This window comes from Lepisma saccharinum, chromosome 2 (assembly GCF_977018435.1).
Source record: "Lepisma saccharinum chromosome 2, izLepSacc3.1, whole genome shotgun sequence".
NCBI classification, from domain to species: Eukaryota; Metazoa; Arthropoda; class Insecta; order Zygentoma; family Lepismatidae; genus Lepisma; species Lepisma saccharinum.
In genome coordinates, this window is record NC_139230.1 from 26504961 (window position 1) to 26523385 (window position 18425).

The window sequence follows — 18425 nt, forward strand, 5'->3', positions numbered from 1 at the left end:
ATTTCAGATTGGAAGATCATGGCAGAATTCAATTTCCTACATGAATGCAGGATTCTTTGCAAATATAGATAATTCAAATTACAAGATAAAGAACATTAATATTGTTTATGGAGCCATAAGTGCTGATTTTGTAAGTATTTCAAAGGTTGTTTGTTGTCTTGTTTTCATATGAAAAACAGGTATCCCAGTTAAGTAACAAACTTACTTGGGATTCTACTGAAATTGTGTAACTAACAGTTATAAATCTTACAAGCTGACACATAATGAAAACAATATTTTGAATTTCTATAAATGGACAATTGTTGTTACTTGAAGAAATAACAGTTGAACTTGATTGTATTGGGTATGTTTTTCTGAAAGTGACATGCATTACTTTAGTTAGAGGAAGGATGTGATAATTTAATTTAATATAATGATATATTACCCCCACACCCCCTATATGCCTTCATGGCATGGTGCTATGCACAGGGGAGCACTTTACCTTTTTTTTTATAATGATATAAAGTAAGAATGCAATATAAATTTTAACATAAATTAAGTCTGTGTGCTGGACATGTTGAAAAAATTATTTAATTTAGTGTTAACTGTATGTAACTTCCATACAAGCAAATGAAGAGATTCATTCAATACTGGGGAAAGTTGCCTAAATCACACCAGTTTTCAAAGAAATGGGTGTAGCTGCAAAACAAGTGACGTAAGTTTTTTATATACCAGATCATAATGGAAGCTCTTATCTCTTTTCATATGTCGTTGGAAAATTTTATTCCAATGGGAAGTACCAGAAAAATATGAAATTCCAAACCTTTGCAAATGGTGTGATTTCGACAACTGGTCTCCTAAATTGCACCACGGTGAGTCCAAATCGCACTGCTATTTAAAAGATTGAGAAAGAACATGTTTCAAAGGCTCAAAGACTATAAAATACAGTATCAAGTTTTGTTTTAGAAGTATGTTCATTTAGAGCCACAATTATTCCAAACATATGTGATATATCAGATCTTTAGTATTAGAAATAATGAATGGAAAGTTATACACAATTAAACGTATTCTCAATATGAATTTGAAGCTTGAAAAAGTAAATATAACATTGGACTGTAGTTAATTTGCAAACCTCACAAATGTAGAAATGCAGTTCCTCATTTGAGATTAGTCGTGTACCCATTTTTTGCACTTGATACATTGTACCATGTTTTCTTCCACAGTCTTTACACAAGAAGCAATAGCTTGGATTTTACCTTCTTCGCAACATTTCAAATTCTTCGATCTAATTGTAGACCTTATAGGATTTTTCTCTTCTGGAAGTTAACTTTTGGTAAGCTTGAGATTTTGTAATGTATACGGAGATGTAGTTTGTTGTTTCAGTCCTTTTATGTGTATTTTTGCCTGTGATGAGGTTTAAGGACCCTGTTTCTCTACAAACTGGAATTTTCAGAGAGTTTAAGCAAAATGCTAACTTCTTTTCTCTTGCATTTCCTCTAGTTTGTGCTTATAGAGACTGAAAGTGAGCAGTACAGCTCTTTGGAGACCTCTCGCCCTGCAATTGGTTTCATTCTGTCCAGTCTTCACATCAGCAAGGGCATATTTTGGGTACTTTTCTAGCCTTGAAGATTTTTCTGTCTCCATTCCATATGTTGTGACTCTCTCGGTGTTTCTTTCAGGTGATTCTGGAGCAGAACAATTTCTCTGAATGCGGTCATCAACAATCCGTTCATCTCGATTCTTCAGAAGACTATACTTTTAATCCAATTTTTCCCTCCTTGTATACAACCAATGTAGATGTCATGTTGTCACAGTTCTATTCACCGCACACTCTTTTCACCTTCTCTCCCATTTTTTCTTCTTCCATTGTACTTGACTCTAGAAGAAGAAGAGAAAACAAGAATCACACTGGTGTGATTTTCGGCAGAAGCAACATGTTGCGATTTTGGAGCCACCACCATTTTGGAATTTAAAAATTTCCCTGCCCCACTGCATCAGCAAACTACAATGTGAATGTGATTAAAATTAATCTAACACAATTGACAAATGTGACAAATGACTAAAGTTAAAAAAAATCATAACTCACTTGTCTCCTATGTCCTTACAAAAGCTGCAAAAAAAGCATGAAGGACAGTATTTTTCTTCAAATAAACATTCAAAGCCTATCACTTCACCAACAGCTACAACTGATCGCATTGTACTTGGGTATGTCTGAGGTTCCAAATATTGCCGCTTGATTGCACCAATGTTCAGTATATTGTTTTCTTAGACCAGTGGTACGATTTAGGCAACTTTCGCCTTTTAAGGCAACAAACAAGATTTAATTATTTGGTATATTTTTTGCAATCCAATAAAACTATTTATTTTGTGTCAAACAGGTTCATGCAACTAAAACTGAAAAATTTCTTGTGGGAAAAGAGCTCTCAAAAGAAGAAACTCTAAAAGGTGCTCTGGCTCAATTGGAGAAAGAAGTGCAACCTGTAGAGCTTCCTGTCAATGGTTCTCCACAATACAGAAAAAAACTTGCATCATCACTTTTCTACAAGGTAATAAAATTTGTTCTGACTCTCGATTGACATGTCCTTCCTGGACGTATGAACAGAGTGCTGAAGTATACCATCCCGCCTGATAGATATGAATCTTGTTGCGGGGGAATAGAAGTTACGAGATTAATGGAAGTTCATGTGATAATTTTTGTGCTGCTGTTAATATGATTTTTAGTGCATTTCGTTATGATGTAAAATGTTGTTCTTAATTGCATAATCAAGATAAATATATTCTGAACCTAGATGTTAACACGTAAGTCCTGAGTTTGTTAATTTACTGCAAATCTTAACGTTTTCCCGTGCCCTGGGAGGTATCACGTGTATACCGATATACAGTCTCATGTTACTCATGCTCAATTTGTATTGAGATAAATCTATTCTTATGGATATTAATATGCTATAGTTGAACCTGGCACGACCGTGTCAATAATTTGGCGCACAGAACGTGGGGCCACGAACACATTGTGAATTAGTTACGTTAATCTTTGGTAACGTGTTTTAGATTTTGCAGTTGACTCAGAACTTTTGATGCGCAACAATGGAAAAGAAAATATTAAGAAGTGGAAGCAAAGCGTTAAATGTTGACGAAAGCACAGTTCATGTGTTTTGCTGTGAGACTACATCAAGGCTTGATGATACGTTTGTTTGCACTGAGTGTCACAATACTTTTCATTTAAATTGTGCAAAGCTAAAGTCACCAAAGGAAAGTAATTCTCCTTGTGAATTAACATGTCTCGCATGCAAAGAAAAACTTGCAGTTCCTGTTGTTCCTGTTACTACTGATTTGCTTGCGTCATTGCAGCGAATGCTGGAGGCAAATTCCAGCAACCTGGAAACTAGAATCGAGAAAAAAATGGCCGAAAATTCTAGTAACCTAGAACTTAGAATCCAGGAAAGGATTACCGAAAATTCTAGTAATCTAGAACTTAGAATCCAGGAAAGGATTACCGAAAATTCTAGTAATCTAGAACTTAGAATCCAGGAAAGGATTACCGAAAATTCTAGTAATCTAGAACTTAGAATCCAGGAAAGGATTACCGAAAATTCTAGTAATCTAGAACTTAGAATCCAGGAAAGGATTACCGAAAATTCTAGTAATCTAGAACTTAGAATCCAGGAAAGGATTACGGAAAATGCTAATAATCTAGAATCTAGAATGCGGGAACATTCTGATAGCTTGGAGGCTAAGTTACACGAGAACTCTAGGAGGTTAGAGGATAAACTCCAGGAAAATATGAATATATTGGAGCACAGTTTACAACTAAAACTAGAAGAAAGTAGTAGAACTCTTGAGTGCCGGCTAGAAGCAAGGATGGAGGAGAAACTGTCCCATAGTTGTTCACAACTCGCTGCGTCCAATTCAGAGATGGGACGGAGGATCGAACAACTGACTCTGCAAATGTCTGAGGGACAGCAGAAATTGAACGAAAACCTTGAAATTGAGATGATGAGCTTACGTCAAGCGTGTCAGTCAAATTCTCAGCAGCTGGAATCTAAACTCCATGAAACAGTTGTTCTGTTGAGGGAAGAAGCTGAGCAGACCAAGGAGGACTTCCGAAAGGAAATCACTGAAACACAGAGTGGTTTCAGGGAAGAAATGTCCAGAGAGTTGGATAACCAGGTGACCAGTATGGCATATCAGCTGAGAGAGAACTTGAATTTGCGAGTTGTAGAGATGGTGGCAGAAAACCTTAAGAGCAGCACGGAGGGTCCTAGAGAGAATGCTGAAGAGTGGAAAAATGATATGGAAACCAAACAAGGGAAGCTTTCTTTAGACATGCGTAATCTTTGTGACGAAGTGGCTCAAATTTCAACCACTTTAAGCAAGTTGCCACTCTCCGGTGAACCAGAGTTACCGCGGATGGACCAGCTGGGCCCGCCTTTTCGAAGGTTGCTGTCTCCTAGTCGTTCTGAGGTCTCTTCGGGGCAACGAAACCGTACACATGTAAAGAAAAGACGCCACAGAGAGTTAGTTTCCAGTTCTTCAGGCAGCGAGTCGACTTTATCGGAAAAGAGAAAAGAAAGAAAATCTCGAATCAATGCTACGCGTGGTGGGATGACTCCCCGCATGGCTGACCTGAATTCCATGCGGAAATTCGACGGAAATATTATAGCCACTTCGGCTGAGATTTATCTCAAAGAATTAGATACCAACCTTGAGATCCTTCAGATCCCGCATAGATACAGGCTGGAGATTATTCCTCGTTTGCTAACGGGCATGGCTTATCATTGGTTTTACTCTCATAAGAATGATTTCCACACATATTCAGATTTCCGTAGGGCGTTTAAGAGGCGTTTTGCGTCTTCAGAGGCAAAAGAAAGGGAGTTGGCATCTGTTAGGGCCAAACGGTACAATAAAAACAATGACAATAGTTTGGAAGAATATGTTTGGTCTGTATACTCTGCTTACAGAAACCTGAGTAGCCACTACACAGAGCATGAGGTGGTAAACCTCATAATCGGCCAATTGCCATATAGAGTGAAGCAATTGTGTATGGCCCACGCACCCGTAACTGTTGATTTGCTTGCAGATTTTGTTAAGAGATACGAGCAAGCGGAAGAGCAGGATGCTTGGCGAACTGCGTGGAGGAAGGAGAATCCTACTCACCAGAACAACAGAGATATTCCAGGCAACTCGGCAAACAGAAACCCGAGGGTTCGTATGGTCCAGAGGCAGAATAATTACCGTGAAAATCGCCCTGCAGGTCCATATAGAAACGGCAATCGTTATCGTCAACAAAGCCAAAATAGGCAGAGACGTGAGTATGCTGCTCCCAGATACGAACCTTGTGAGAGACCACGAAATGAGAACCGTGTATCTTCACCGGAGCACAGTGAACCTTTGAGGGAAGGTCGTAGCTCTCCACGATTCCAAGCGGCGAGCAGTGGCTTACAAACAGATGCTGCAGTGTCGTACCCTAGTAACGAGCAGCAACAGAGCGTTGAGCTGACCAGAAATTTTTGCTGGGAGAATGGAGCAAATCTCGACCAGGTGCGGGATTTTACCCCACGCCTGGCATAGAAACGTCCCCTTCTGATGTCGGGCGGTCTCGGATAGAACTGGGGCCTGCAGAAAATAATTCCCAGTCTGTAAGTAATGATCTGAAGCTGGTGTTTGTTATTAATCATGAAGAGAGTGAGTTTCTTTACAATTTGTGTCAGGCTAGTCAGTCTAAAAACTTTGGAAGAGCGCCTGAGTTCAAGGCACGTGTAGCAAATGTTGATATCACTTGTATAATGGACACTGCAGCTGAAATATCTGTTCTGAGTCTCGAGATTTGGAAGAAAATAAAGCAAAATTTGCCAGGGGCCATGTTACAAGCTACTCCAGAGATACGACTTATTGATTTCGCTGGAAAAAGTCGAACTCGAGTTGTGGGAAAGCGCAGAATCGTGCTGGAAATTGCTGAGAGCACCATACCTTTAGAATTTTTTGTTGTGAAGGATTTGCCTTCAGACTTATTATTGGGTTATTCGTTCCTGCAGAAATATGAAGCAGAGATCAATCTCAAGCATAAAAAGTTGTATCTAATGGTGGATGGAGAGCCAATTGAGCAAAAGCTAGATGATGATGATTCCGTTGATAAGCAAATGAGCATCCGGAGGATTGAAGCTAGCTACCATAAATGGGCTACACCGCTAGAGGATATAAAGGAGAAGATTGACTCCAGTGAATTATTGGCTAAGGAACAAAGAGCCGAATTGTTCGAGATATTTATTGCACATAGTAAGGTGTTTTCAGAGAGGTCTGGCACGGAAAAGGGCTTAGTTTGTGACATTCATCTGTCCAGTGACGTTCCAGTGATTCAAAGATTTTATCTAGTTGAGTTGCAGAAATTCTTACTTTTTCTTCACGTGTATTGCCAGTGTGTCTCCCAGATATTGTTCAAAATGCTCTTCAACATTGCCTCATTGGTTGATAACAATTACAAATTGTTTTGTACGTGCAGTTCTATCCAAGATTGTACTAAATTTCTAGCCCGAATCCGAAGAAGGTGAGAAAGACTGGCAGAGTAAGGTTGTTTAAGTGCAGTTAAGGGAACGATATTCTGTGCAGAGGCGGAAACTAAAGCAGAAGTGCCATGCTTTGCAGTTGAAGGAGGATGACCTGGTGCTGCTAAGAAGTCATCGTCCAAGTTCAGCTGTTAACCGAACCATTTCCAAGTTGTTTTATTTGTGGACAGGACCGTTCATAGCTACCCAAGTGAAATTCAACACGGCAGTGTTATTGGATACAAAAACTCGTAAGGAAGAGTGCAAGGTGAATTTCGACAATCTGAAGATTTTTAATTGTTCTCCAGACATGAGGAAAATACTTTTAGAAGGTTGAATCCAAAATCTCCTAGACTGTGAGTGCTTCCACGAGTCGTCGTCGATTTTGTTTCTCAATGGAGGGGGCGATTGACATGTCCTTCCTGGACGTATGAACAGAGTGCTGAAGTATACCATCCCGCCTGATAGATATGAATCTTGTTGCGGGGGAATAGAAGTTACGAGATTAATGGAAGTTCATGTGATAATTTTTGTGCTGCTGTTAATATGATTTTTAGTGCATTTCGTTATGATGTAAAATGTTGTTCTTAATTGCATAATCAAGATAAATATATTCTGAACCTAGATGTTAACACGTAAGTCCTGAGTTTGTTAATTTACTGCAAATCTTAACGTTTTCCCGTGCCCTGGGAGGTATCACGTGTATACCGATATACAGTCTCATGTTACTCATGCTCAATTTGTATTGAGATAAATCTATTCTTATGGATATTAATATGCTATAGTTGAACCTGGCACGACCGTGTCACGATCATTGTGAAGAACTTTAGTCATGACATTATTGTAATTAGTTTAACCACCCAAAAAGTTTATTCTATGTTTCTCTTATTGATGATTGAATGTATATATATTACATGAGTAATATATATAAATGTGCTTCGACATTTTTACAGAGTGCAGTGGATCTCTGATTTTAAGTTCCCCAGTTTTACATTTTTATGCATGGTACCAATAGAACAAAATGCTATAAATTTTTTCCCGGATTTTACATTTTCCCTGCATTTTAAGTTTTTACACCTTGGTTCCTTGAAAAATATATTCTGCATAATTCCCTGGGAATATGTTTACTGTGAATATGTCCAGGAAATTATGAAAAATATACAATATTCTTCAGTTCCAAGTCAAATTGCGTGGAAAAATTGGGAGTTGTGATTTTAATATGTTCATTATCTCATATATGTTTAAGAATATTTCTAGGCAAACTCTAGTTGATTGATATGGTATAGTTGTGATGTTATAAATTATAATATATAATTATTCCACGTTAACTTGCTCATTGTTCAAGTATCAGTATAGTGGGTATCACATCATAGGTGGTATTGGCCCTGCCCTAGTAGTGATACAATAATTCATAATAATACAATAAAAGAGATAATATACAGGGTGAGTCAAAAGTCCCAGGACACCCTAAGAAGTAGAAAACGGAAGGAAAAAGAAAGATCTGAGGCGCAAGCAAAGAATGGGGCTGGGGTGAACCTTTTGAGGTAGGTCAGTAACGTGGCCACCATCTTGGAGTCCGCCATCTTGGATTCAAGTCTAATTTTCAAATGGAAGGAGGGTCGGTCATGCGGCATATCAAAATGCATTGAAATTTTCTCAGGAATTCATTTCCGTAAAGACATTGGATCTATCTGGTGTGGTACAAAAGTTATGGTACAAAACATTGGTCACAGCAAATGTTCAATATGCCCACCCTCAAGCTGAACACAAAGCCTCAGGTGCCTGATCCACTTGTGATGCACTTGTAAGAGAGTATCTGCAGTAATTGTGTGACAGGCCTCAACGATGCGTTGCTCAAGATGACGCCGATCACGAATTTTCACCGCATACACAAGTTGTTTCAGATTACCCCAGAGATAAAAATCAAGTGGTGTGAGGTCGGGTGATCTGGTTGGCCACTCAACAGGACCCCGACGACCAATCCAATGCTGAGGAAGCTGAATATCTAGTCAGTCATGAACAATTGTGCCGTAATGTGGTGGAGCCCAGTCATGTTGGAAATATGACAGGAAACTGCCATCTTCCATTGCAAGGGAGGGGAACACTATCTGCTGTAGCATGTCCAGGTAACGCTCAGCATTAAGGGTAGTGTCAGTGAATATTGGGCTGATAATACAGCCACATGCCACACCACACCATTACTTTATCATACATGCCTTTGGATGTTTCGATCCAGTAGAGATTGTTGTTGCTCCAATACCCGTGGTTCTGCTGATTCACCTCACCATTCACATAGAAATTCGCCTCGTCACTGAACACAATGCTGCATGCAAATGAGGGATTCCGTTGCAGTTGGTCCAAAGTCCAGATGTAGAACTCAATACATCGATTAGGGTCATCTTTTGATAGGTGCTGCAGTATCTGAACCTTGTACGGATGACATTTATTGATATGAAGAATCCGCATGATGGACCTCTGACTAATACCACATTTTGCTGATAACCGTCGTGTGCTGCATTACATACTCTTGGCAAATGATGCCAAGACCGCTATTCTTGTTCCCTCATCAGTGGCATTTTTCGGATGACCGCTCCGTGGCTTTTCGTTCACAGTCCCAGATTCTTTGAATTTTGCTATCAGGGATGTGACGGTACTGTGGGATATTGGTTGTCTCTCTGGATGCAGATTGTTGAACTCTGCAGCTATCACACAGCAGCTGCATCCTTCAGACATCAGGGTCACCTCAATCCTCTCTGCTTTCGTCATTACCATTGCCAGTCACCTGCAAGTAAAGAACAAAAACATCCTTTTTACCATTTGCTGTGACCAATGTTTTGTACCATAACTTTTGTACCACACCAGATAGGTCCAATGTCTTTACGGAAATGAATTCCTGAGAAACTTTCAATGCATTTTGACATGTCGCATGACCCCCTTTCCATTTGAAAATTTTGACTTGGATCCAAGATGGCGGCCACATTCCTGACCTACCTCAAAAGGTTTGCCCCAGCCCCATTCTTTGCTTGCGACCTCAAGTCTTTCATTTTTCCTTCCGTTTTCTACTTCTTAGGGTGTCCTGGGACTTTTGACTCACCCTGTACATTAACATAGTTCATTGTTACATTTTTAACCTCAGTTGCAGGAATTTCTTGGCTATGAATGGGCATGGCAGGTTTGAATGTGTATCATGTTACGTGTTTTAGAACATACAGAGTGTCTCAAAATAATGTTTACACTTTTTAAACGTTAATAACAAGGATACTAAAAACAGCAAGTATGAACTTTTCTTCGTGCCACATACCTTAAATGTATAGATACTCAAAATGACCACCATTGGCAGGAACGCTAAACAGATCGACAAGCAGCAGATATGGTTTCCTTGGGAAGGAATGCATAGTCTCAATCACATGTCTCAAGTCATCCAGTGACAATGACTTCATGGTGTACACATTATACTTCACAGTTCCCAACAGGTATAGATCTAACGCATTTAAATCAGGAGATATGATTTAATATTCGACACATCTTATGTTTCTCAAAATAAAAATTGCTCACGTCTGCCATTTTCTGTACACTAATGCCTACCACCTGGCGAACTGTGAAGGATCTAAAATCAACAGAATGTCTACACTCACCCAAACACACTCAAACACACTCAATATGGATGTTGCAGCTTCCAATATGAAAAGTCCAGTCAAGTTATCTTCAATAGTTTCTCTGTTATTAATGTTTAAAGAATGTAAACACTATTTTGGGACACTCTGCATTAAAAATTATTTAAATTTAATTGTATTGCAGTTTGTTTTGCATGTTGTTCAACCCATTGTTAGTGCATCACTCAAAAGTGGAGGAGAAGAACTAGTAAGACCACTTTCATCTGGAAAACAATCTTTTGAGACAGACAAAAAAGAATGGCCCTTGAATGAACCTGTAATAAAAGTAGAGGCACAAGTTCAATGTTCAGGTAAGAAAGAATCTAGGATAAACAGACTACTAAATGTACTGTGTAACAGATGTTACTTCCATTCCATTTAAATTTTCGATCCAAAATGTAATCTCAAAATTGCATGAGAAATAATACATGCACAGATTGGCTAATCAGGATTGGGCTTACAGTTTACAGTGGGATCCGAACCACTGTGCAATGTGCTTCTAGCAGGTATCACACTCGGAACCCCTTGATTACAAGGTGACAATGTTACCACTATGACATCGGGTTTGTGATTATTTTCTGTGAAAGGAAGATATGTACTTTCTCTGAAATATTTTTAATAAACCATGCAGTCACATACAACTGTAGTACAACTTTTTTTACTACTTCAATTTTTCATTTCATTCATTTTTCAAAATAACCTTTCTAATGATGTGCATAATTCAGATGCAGAACAAACTACTACCCTTTGGAAGACTTTTTAAATTAAAAAATAAAGTGTCAACATTTCTATTACTTTATTTAACTGCTCAGGATGAAACTGATATGTTCTATAGCAAATTTGTGTTGTATTTGACTTGTTTGTGCTGTTCATATCATAAAATATCTTATTATTCATCTTCCTGTATCCTTGTCTCTTCAGATACACATCCCCAACACATTGTTGCCAACCCTCTTCAACCGATTCAAAGATTATAGTTATTTTAATGGATAACTATCATGTATCTTCTGGTGCTGCAGTCTCAACAGCATATTTTTTTCTGAAAAACATTGCACCACATTTTCATTTCTTTTATCAGAATATTGGTTTGTGTAGCAGTCAATAATAGAATTACAATGGTTTTAAAAATCTATGGCACACAAAGGATTAACCCTTTGAGGGGCAAGACCTTCATTGCATAATTTCCATCACCATTGTTATGATTCTTTGTAGACTGGAGTCCATTACTATTTCTTCAAGTAGCTCTCCAATAATAATGGCAAAATTAGCTGCTACAATTGTGGACCAGAACTAGAATATAAATGTATTTGAAGAGTCTTTAAAGTACCAAATACAGTGGAACCCCAATTTTACGTTCCTAGATTTTACATTTTCCTCCATTATACATTCAATGTGCATGGTCCCAAAAGAGCAAAATGTTATAAAATTTCCCTCGATTTTAGATTTTCCGGCATTTTAAATTTATTCAACTTGGTCCCCTGTAAACTTAAAATCGAGGTTGCACTGTAAAATTTTTGCTCTTCCAAATTTAATAATAATAATATTTTTTTAAAAAAGTTTGAGGTCAATAGCATGAGATGAATACAGAACCAAAAACATTCATTCAATATTTACAGTGTGACTCAATGTGTACTACATAATATTTGATGAAATATTTGGAGATTTTGATGTGTAATTATTTCCATGGTTCATATATATTGTCCACCTTTTCCTTTTTTATTTTACAGGAGAAGCACAGTATGTAAATGACATACCCAAATACCCTGAGGAACTTCATGCAGCATTTGTTTTGTCTACAGTTGGAAATGCAACTCTAACTGAAGTAGATCCTTCTGAAGCTTTGGTAATAATTCAACTATTGAAAATAATGTATATGTATATGCACCATTTTTTACAATTACCATTTATAATGTACATGTGCCAAATAAGGCCCACCTAACATTTGGTAACATTAAAATTTGTATAACATAAATACATAGCTGTAATTTTAATTAACACCTACAAATGTGCCTTTTTTGGAACACTTGTTCCAAATTACCTGATGTCGAATGAAGTCCACTCTGACTCTGAGTATTTAACAAAACAGGACAGTTTGCAAATAACACTATGTACCAAGACCTATCAATAAAGAGCACATTTTATTTTAACTTGCAGAAACATAGATTGGCATAAACAGCATTTGAAGTGGAAATTGCTAGCCAGAGGGATGTTTGGTTGAGCCTTAAGGATAGCTGGAGGCGATACTCCTATGGTTTAACATGGTGAGGGTGAGGTAGCTGAAGGGATGCTTTGCAAAAATTTTTGCTAGTTGTAGGGGATACCATCCCCCTGCATCCCTTCTCACTTCAAGCTCTGGGCATGAAACAACAAAAGAAAATCTAAAATTTCAGTATTTTACCTAAGCACAAAATCCTGTACTTCTTTCCACAAATGAAATGTAAAATATTCTTCACAGTTCATATGATGGACATGAAGTTTGGAAGTTGGTCTTTGCTTCTTAGACCTACACATTCTTCACGGACATATTTTCAATGCACTACAATGCAGGGGTATCAGGTTCAAATGCTGGCATGTGCATGGATGTTCTTTATGAGTGTTTCTTCATTAATTTCATCACACCATCAACCATCCTCATCTTTGCGATTAGTCCAAAGTGGCAGCAAAGTAAAATAAACATATTTTCTGCAAATGTTACAATCTCATTTCAGTAGTGCTGATATGAGACTCTGCCTACACCTTTTCTGCACATTTCATACATTCTAAATGGATTGTACAGTCACGGACATTTCTGGTTTGTAACAACTTTGTTAACTTTCAGTGGATCATTACAATGTAGAAGAGTCCATGACTGTTCAGAATTCTGTTTGCTAAATGATTTGTAACTACTGTTTTAGTTATTTAGGTTATCCCAGCATTCAGTGGTGGTAATTTTGTCTCCATGGATGTAATGTTTCTTGAAGTAGCAATTATTTCCTGTAGTACTATTGTACAGAGCTTTGTTCTCTTTCTAGGGGTTCACATTCCTAGTATTCAGAGCATGATTCTAACAATAAGATGCTCTACCCCAGGATATTTTATAATATTAAATTTATGGGGAGTGTATTGATCCACTTTTTATGTATTTATTGGTTGCATATATTCAGATAGTCATTTGAGGTAGTAGAGATGAAATTCTTATTTGCATTATTTCACATCTCTGCTCTGGCTGTTTAAATCACAGCTATCAATTATTGAATCACATCAGCAGATAAATAATTTGTTAGTACCCTGAAAGTAGTTGCATGTTGGAGGGGAGAGGGGGGAGTGATTCATTCCTCCAGTATTTCCTTGTCACAACGTTAAATCAAAATGCCCATCTTTCCCTTGGGATAATGAAATATCCAAATGACCTTTCACATAACAATTTCCGCTTCAAGTTCTGGCTGTAAGCTAGTGTTTGCCAGGCATTTTATCTAACTTGTTTATAATTTCTTATCTTGAAATATAAATTGTTGAGAAATCCTTATTCTTGCTTTTCTGATTAATGTCATATCTGATGCCTGTAATGGTGAATGCAGAACAGCATGAGAACAATCTAGTTTCTTAAATCCATTTTTCTTTCATGTTGTTATTATAGTTATATTGCCTGTACTTAATTAAAAAAGGAATTTATACCATGCATACTTTGCCAAATATCTACTGTGTTCTGTTTGTAACTATTAGGGATGGGACCCATTAATCGGTGCTCTATCGGTATCGGCAGATATAGGCATATCACTGTATCGGTTTATCGGTAAAATTACCGATTATTTTACCGATCCGATATATCGATAAATATCTTATAATTTAGTGCAAAATTCTGCCATTTTGTTGTAATTTTTATGGATAATCTCCATGCCCTACTTTCTGAAAAAGTAAATGTCTAAATATTAAACTTCTTTTGCATTGCAATCAGCTCGAAACCCACATTTATTATGGAGATCAATGAAAATTTCAGGGTCTTCAAGGACCATTTCTAATTTTATATCGGATCGGTAGAATATCGGTTATCGGTATCGGTAAATTTTATATTGGTACTGTATTGGTATCGGCCAAAATTTCATATCGGCCCATCCCTAGTAATTATTATCAAATAATATATATACAATTATATTCTGAGTAGTTTGATTTATGGGTGAGCTGTATGAATATGATTTAAAACATTTTCTTCAATGTTGTTACAGAAAATGCATGGAGTACTTGCTTTCCTTTCTGCACATGACATACCAGGGAAAAATTCTTTTTATGCAGAGGTAGAAGAGGAAGAGGTAAGAATTCTGTCATATTTCCTTTATGCAATTCTTCTTCTGTAATTGTATATTTTTCACAGAAATTGCCAGGTGTATTACATTTCTTGAGCCATACTGATATTCCTGGAGTGATCTTATTTATGAGATGATAAAATTATGAAGAGGAGGTAATTATTAATCATAACTTCTCATAGGCATCACTCAGAGTGTTAACTTCCGGTGGGGTCCAGTTGATTGATGATATGTCCATGAGAATGCATTTCATGTATCACACACACCAGATATATATATATAGCTAGAGATTTCTGCACCCAGGGAGGAATATATTTTGGCACTCCCACTTCATGTTTATAAAAAATATTATTTTCTTAACTTAATTTCAATAATTGCCTGCAAATAACAACCCTAACCCAAGAAGCCAACCATAAAGAAATAATTTATTTTGCCTCAAATACTTCTCATTCCTCTTTTGTTTCTTAATAAGGTTATTAGTACAAAATCATTGTTTCGTAAAAGGTTCTCAATGCAGATTTGGCCTTATTTATTTCTATCTTGCACTAAGTAATTTACAATACGTCACTAGTCAGCATATTGTCAGAGTATGGTCAGAGAGTTGATATTACAACACTTCAGGGACATCGCTAGGTTGGTCAGTTTTGGGGGGGGCGCCACTCCCACACAGATACACACACATATATATATATTTATATGTGTGCATGTGTGTGTGTACATACATATACACAATACTTTTTTCCATACGGTATGGAACGGTACACTGGTATGGTACCGGCACCTTGGTATAGGTGAGGATAAGACTACATTCTTTTTTTGGCTTGGTAGAAATTATGGCAAAATTTGACGCAGTTGTGCAATTTGAGATGGATATCGACTCGGAGAATCCATGACCATTATTTGGGAATCTAAATGCATAATGAACTCGTAACTTAATAGCGTGCAGATCCAGAGTAACAAGAGACATTTTAGAATGTTTTGAGATATCCATGTATTTTTCTGTTATATTTGAATCACAAAATAAAATATGTCATCAATCCATATATTTGTAAATTTGTCTGAAAAATAGAGGATATTCTTGGATGTTGCATCCGCCGACAAACATCTTTCTAATGGGCTCTTGATGGCCTTCGATGGACTAGGTTTAACTATAAAATAGGGGTATGACAATCGCGCAAAATGAATAGTGTTCATAATGAAGTTTAAGCTAGTCATCTAATGTGGAATATAACAACATGGTGATTAAGTGCATATTACTTACTATTGAATACAAAATAAATACGTAAAATAGTATTAAAACTTTTCAAACTTACGTGAGTGAGTATATGTTAATCCAGACAATGTTTCAGAGGTAAATACTTTCTCCTTCTTCAGGTCCAACTAGAAGTCTAGACACCGGACATGGTGTCACGTGAAATAGTGTTAAATAGGAATATGGTTGAAGGAATCGGTAAAAAGCACTTAAAAATCCTAGTTATTATAATCGTAAAAATCCCTATCCAGGTAAAACATTCTAAAAAATACTCATATCCAAAACTAAAATACTAAAAACCAGGTGCCCACTTGGCAGCCAAGGAACTCCGGTCCAGCAGTAAGGTGAAGTGCGTGGGCAATGGTCTACCCGCGCAGAGTTGGAGATTACCTCCTCCCCCACGGGACTGATTCCCCTCAACCGCAACGTCACCAATCCAATGAGAATTCTTGTTCTTCCCCTACAACTCTCAAAACTTTGGCGGTAACATGAAAACCCAACTTAGCGAAATTTTTACCGGCATTATCCCATTTTCTAAGGAAATGTATCCACCCTTCTTCCAAATTACTGTCATCCCTATTGAGCTTATTGCCACTTCCTGTGTATATATATGCTGCTTCATATATGTTCCGATCGCTGTTGAGCGACTTTTACCCTTAACTGATTTTCCCATTTATGAAAGGCCGAGAATGTGTCCCAGATCGACTTATGCAGGTAAAATTCCCACCTAAGATTAACGACCCTGAGAGTCAAATCTGGGCTCCTGTGTTGTGGTCACATGCTCTTTTAGAACACAAAATTTTGTGACAAATTTCAAAATTGAAAAAAATATAATGGCTAGTAGAAGAAAATGAATGATAGCTAATGTAGCTTTGTACAGATTACATAATATTTTCAGAACTTACCTTAAAAGTAGAGGAGATGCAATTGTCGCTGTTTCTTTGTAAAGTTGTCCATGACTTTATTGGGAGTGTTGGTGAATGCGGTTGATCCTGATCCATTGTTTCCACAGGTGGCAGCGTCACAGTCGACTTTCAACTCGCGATATTCGAAAACGAGATCACATATACTCCGTGATTCTACCCTCTCGCGTTTACAGAAACTGTATAACCACGAATTACTCTCAGACCACCAAACCCCTGTTTTACAGCTGACAGTCAACAATTGCTCAGAATGGGGTAAAAAGCGGGAGAGGTTTCTTGGAAAATACGTGGAAACCTACTGAGGAACAATGGGATGTCGGTACATCAAAATGCTTATTACTTTGCTTCAGTCGAAGCAATTAAACCCAAACCCCCCACCTGGCGCCATCTTTCTCATTCACCCCAGTTCAGGAAAATGGACAGAGTTCTATGTCTGTTTCGTCCCGTCGTTGTCACGAGTGTCGTCTCTTGCCATTTCAAAAGCGCAAGTATATTCTTGTCCAGCCATTAACCTACAGAGTTCTACCAGCATATCCGTAATCTGCATAAACTGAGACAGGAATAAGAATAGTTTTCAAGGATTCTCGGAAGGAGTGATTGCGATCCCAAGGGAATGTGGACAGCTGTTTACCACTTAACTGGTGGCCATGGAGAGAAAGTGCTTTTCCAAAAGGTTTCAGACTTCCTGAGCTGGCTGGCCATTATACTCCTTCAATGCATCTAATTTTGTATTGGACGAGGAAGAATCAGGGAAACTGAGGGGCACTAAGAAATGCCTTGCTTGCGGGTCATGCAGGAGAACCATACAGTGTTTCAAACTGCAACAAAAATTTACTGAAATACTATCTTGCACTTTTTATTATCAAAATGAAATTTTCAGTATATTATGGAGACAAATTTGAAGGGGACACTTAGACATATGGGGGGGGGGCCATGACCCCCCTTTCCCCCTAATGATATCCCTGCAGCACTTACTAAGAAGAACAGTTTTGAAGTGGTTATGATAAGTGCAAATTTAATATGAATTAAGTCTTGAAACTTTCCTGGTGATGAATAATGAAAAGGTTCTCTTGAACTATCAAGGTCGATAGTTATAATCATTCTTTATAAAATTTTCATATGAATCATCTTGTATTTCCTAAGAAAACATAACATGTACCAAAATTTTATTTCATTTTAATGATAGATCTGTGTCTTTCTACATTTGACAAAGTCCAATAGTGTATGTCACTCTCCATCAAGTGCCTGTGCCAGGTTCAAATATCTTTATAATTTTAAATTTGTATAATTTGTATAATATAATAGACCTTATTTGGTAATTGTAATATTCTATGTAATTTTTGTTCCCTCTTTATAACTGTTACTAATGCACACACAGAGAATGCACATGTGTGTTTGTGTGAATTGGCCTGCATTAGCTAGAGTGATGTTATATTGTTTTATTTTTTTCCTCGACAGTCATTTTTGTTTTTATTTACATGGAATTAAGCTTATTAGTTTTTGATAACATTTAAGTTATCTATTCTTGTTACCAATATTTATTTTCTAACAATAATAAATATTAATGCTTTTTCTGGGCAATTGAACAATATTTATGCATGTTAAATTGCAATTTGGCAGGGATATCGTTAGGTGAGCATACAGTTGATACCAAGATGATGAGGACAAGAAAAATTATGAAAGACTTTTATACTGATTTATACTTATTCTGTACTGTGAATTGGATACAATGAAACTAAAATGAAGAACCAAGGAACAAGCTAATGGGGAAAAAATGTAAGACTTTAATTTAACATTTG

At 37.3% G+C, this 18425-nt stretch overlaps 1 protein-coding gene across 2 annotated transcripts in view; it reads left to right on the top strand.

Moving 5' to 3' along the window:
- Window positions 1-18425, top strand: part of LOC145983963 (uncharacterized) — a 149615-nt gene that overhangs the window by 80362 nt on the left and 50828 nt on the right. For both annotated transcript variants that reach the window (XM_083117185.1, XM_083117186.1), the window contains exons 10-14: window positions 8-130; window positions 2358-2525; window positions 10317-10482; window positions 11899-12014; window positions 14374-14457. In XM_083117185.1, coding sequence (XP_082973311.1) covers window positions 8-130; window positions 2358-2525; window positions 10317-10482; window positions 11899-12014; window positions 14374-14457 — 657 coding nt within the window. The remainder of the gene's footprint in view (window positions 1-7; window positions 131-2357; window positions 2526-10316; window positions 10483-11898; window positions 12015-14373; window positions 14458-18425) is intronic.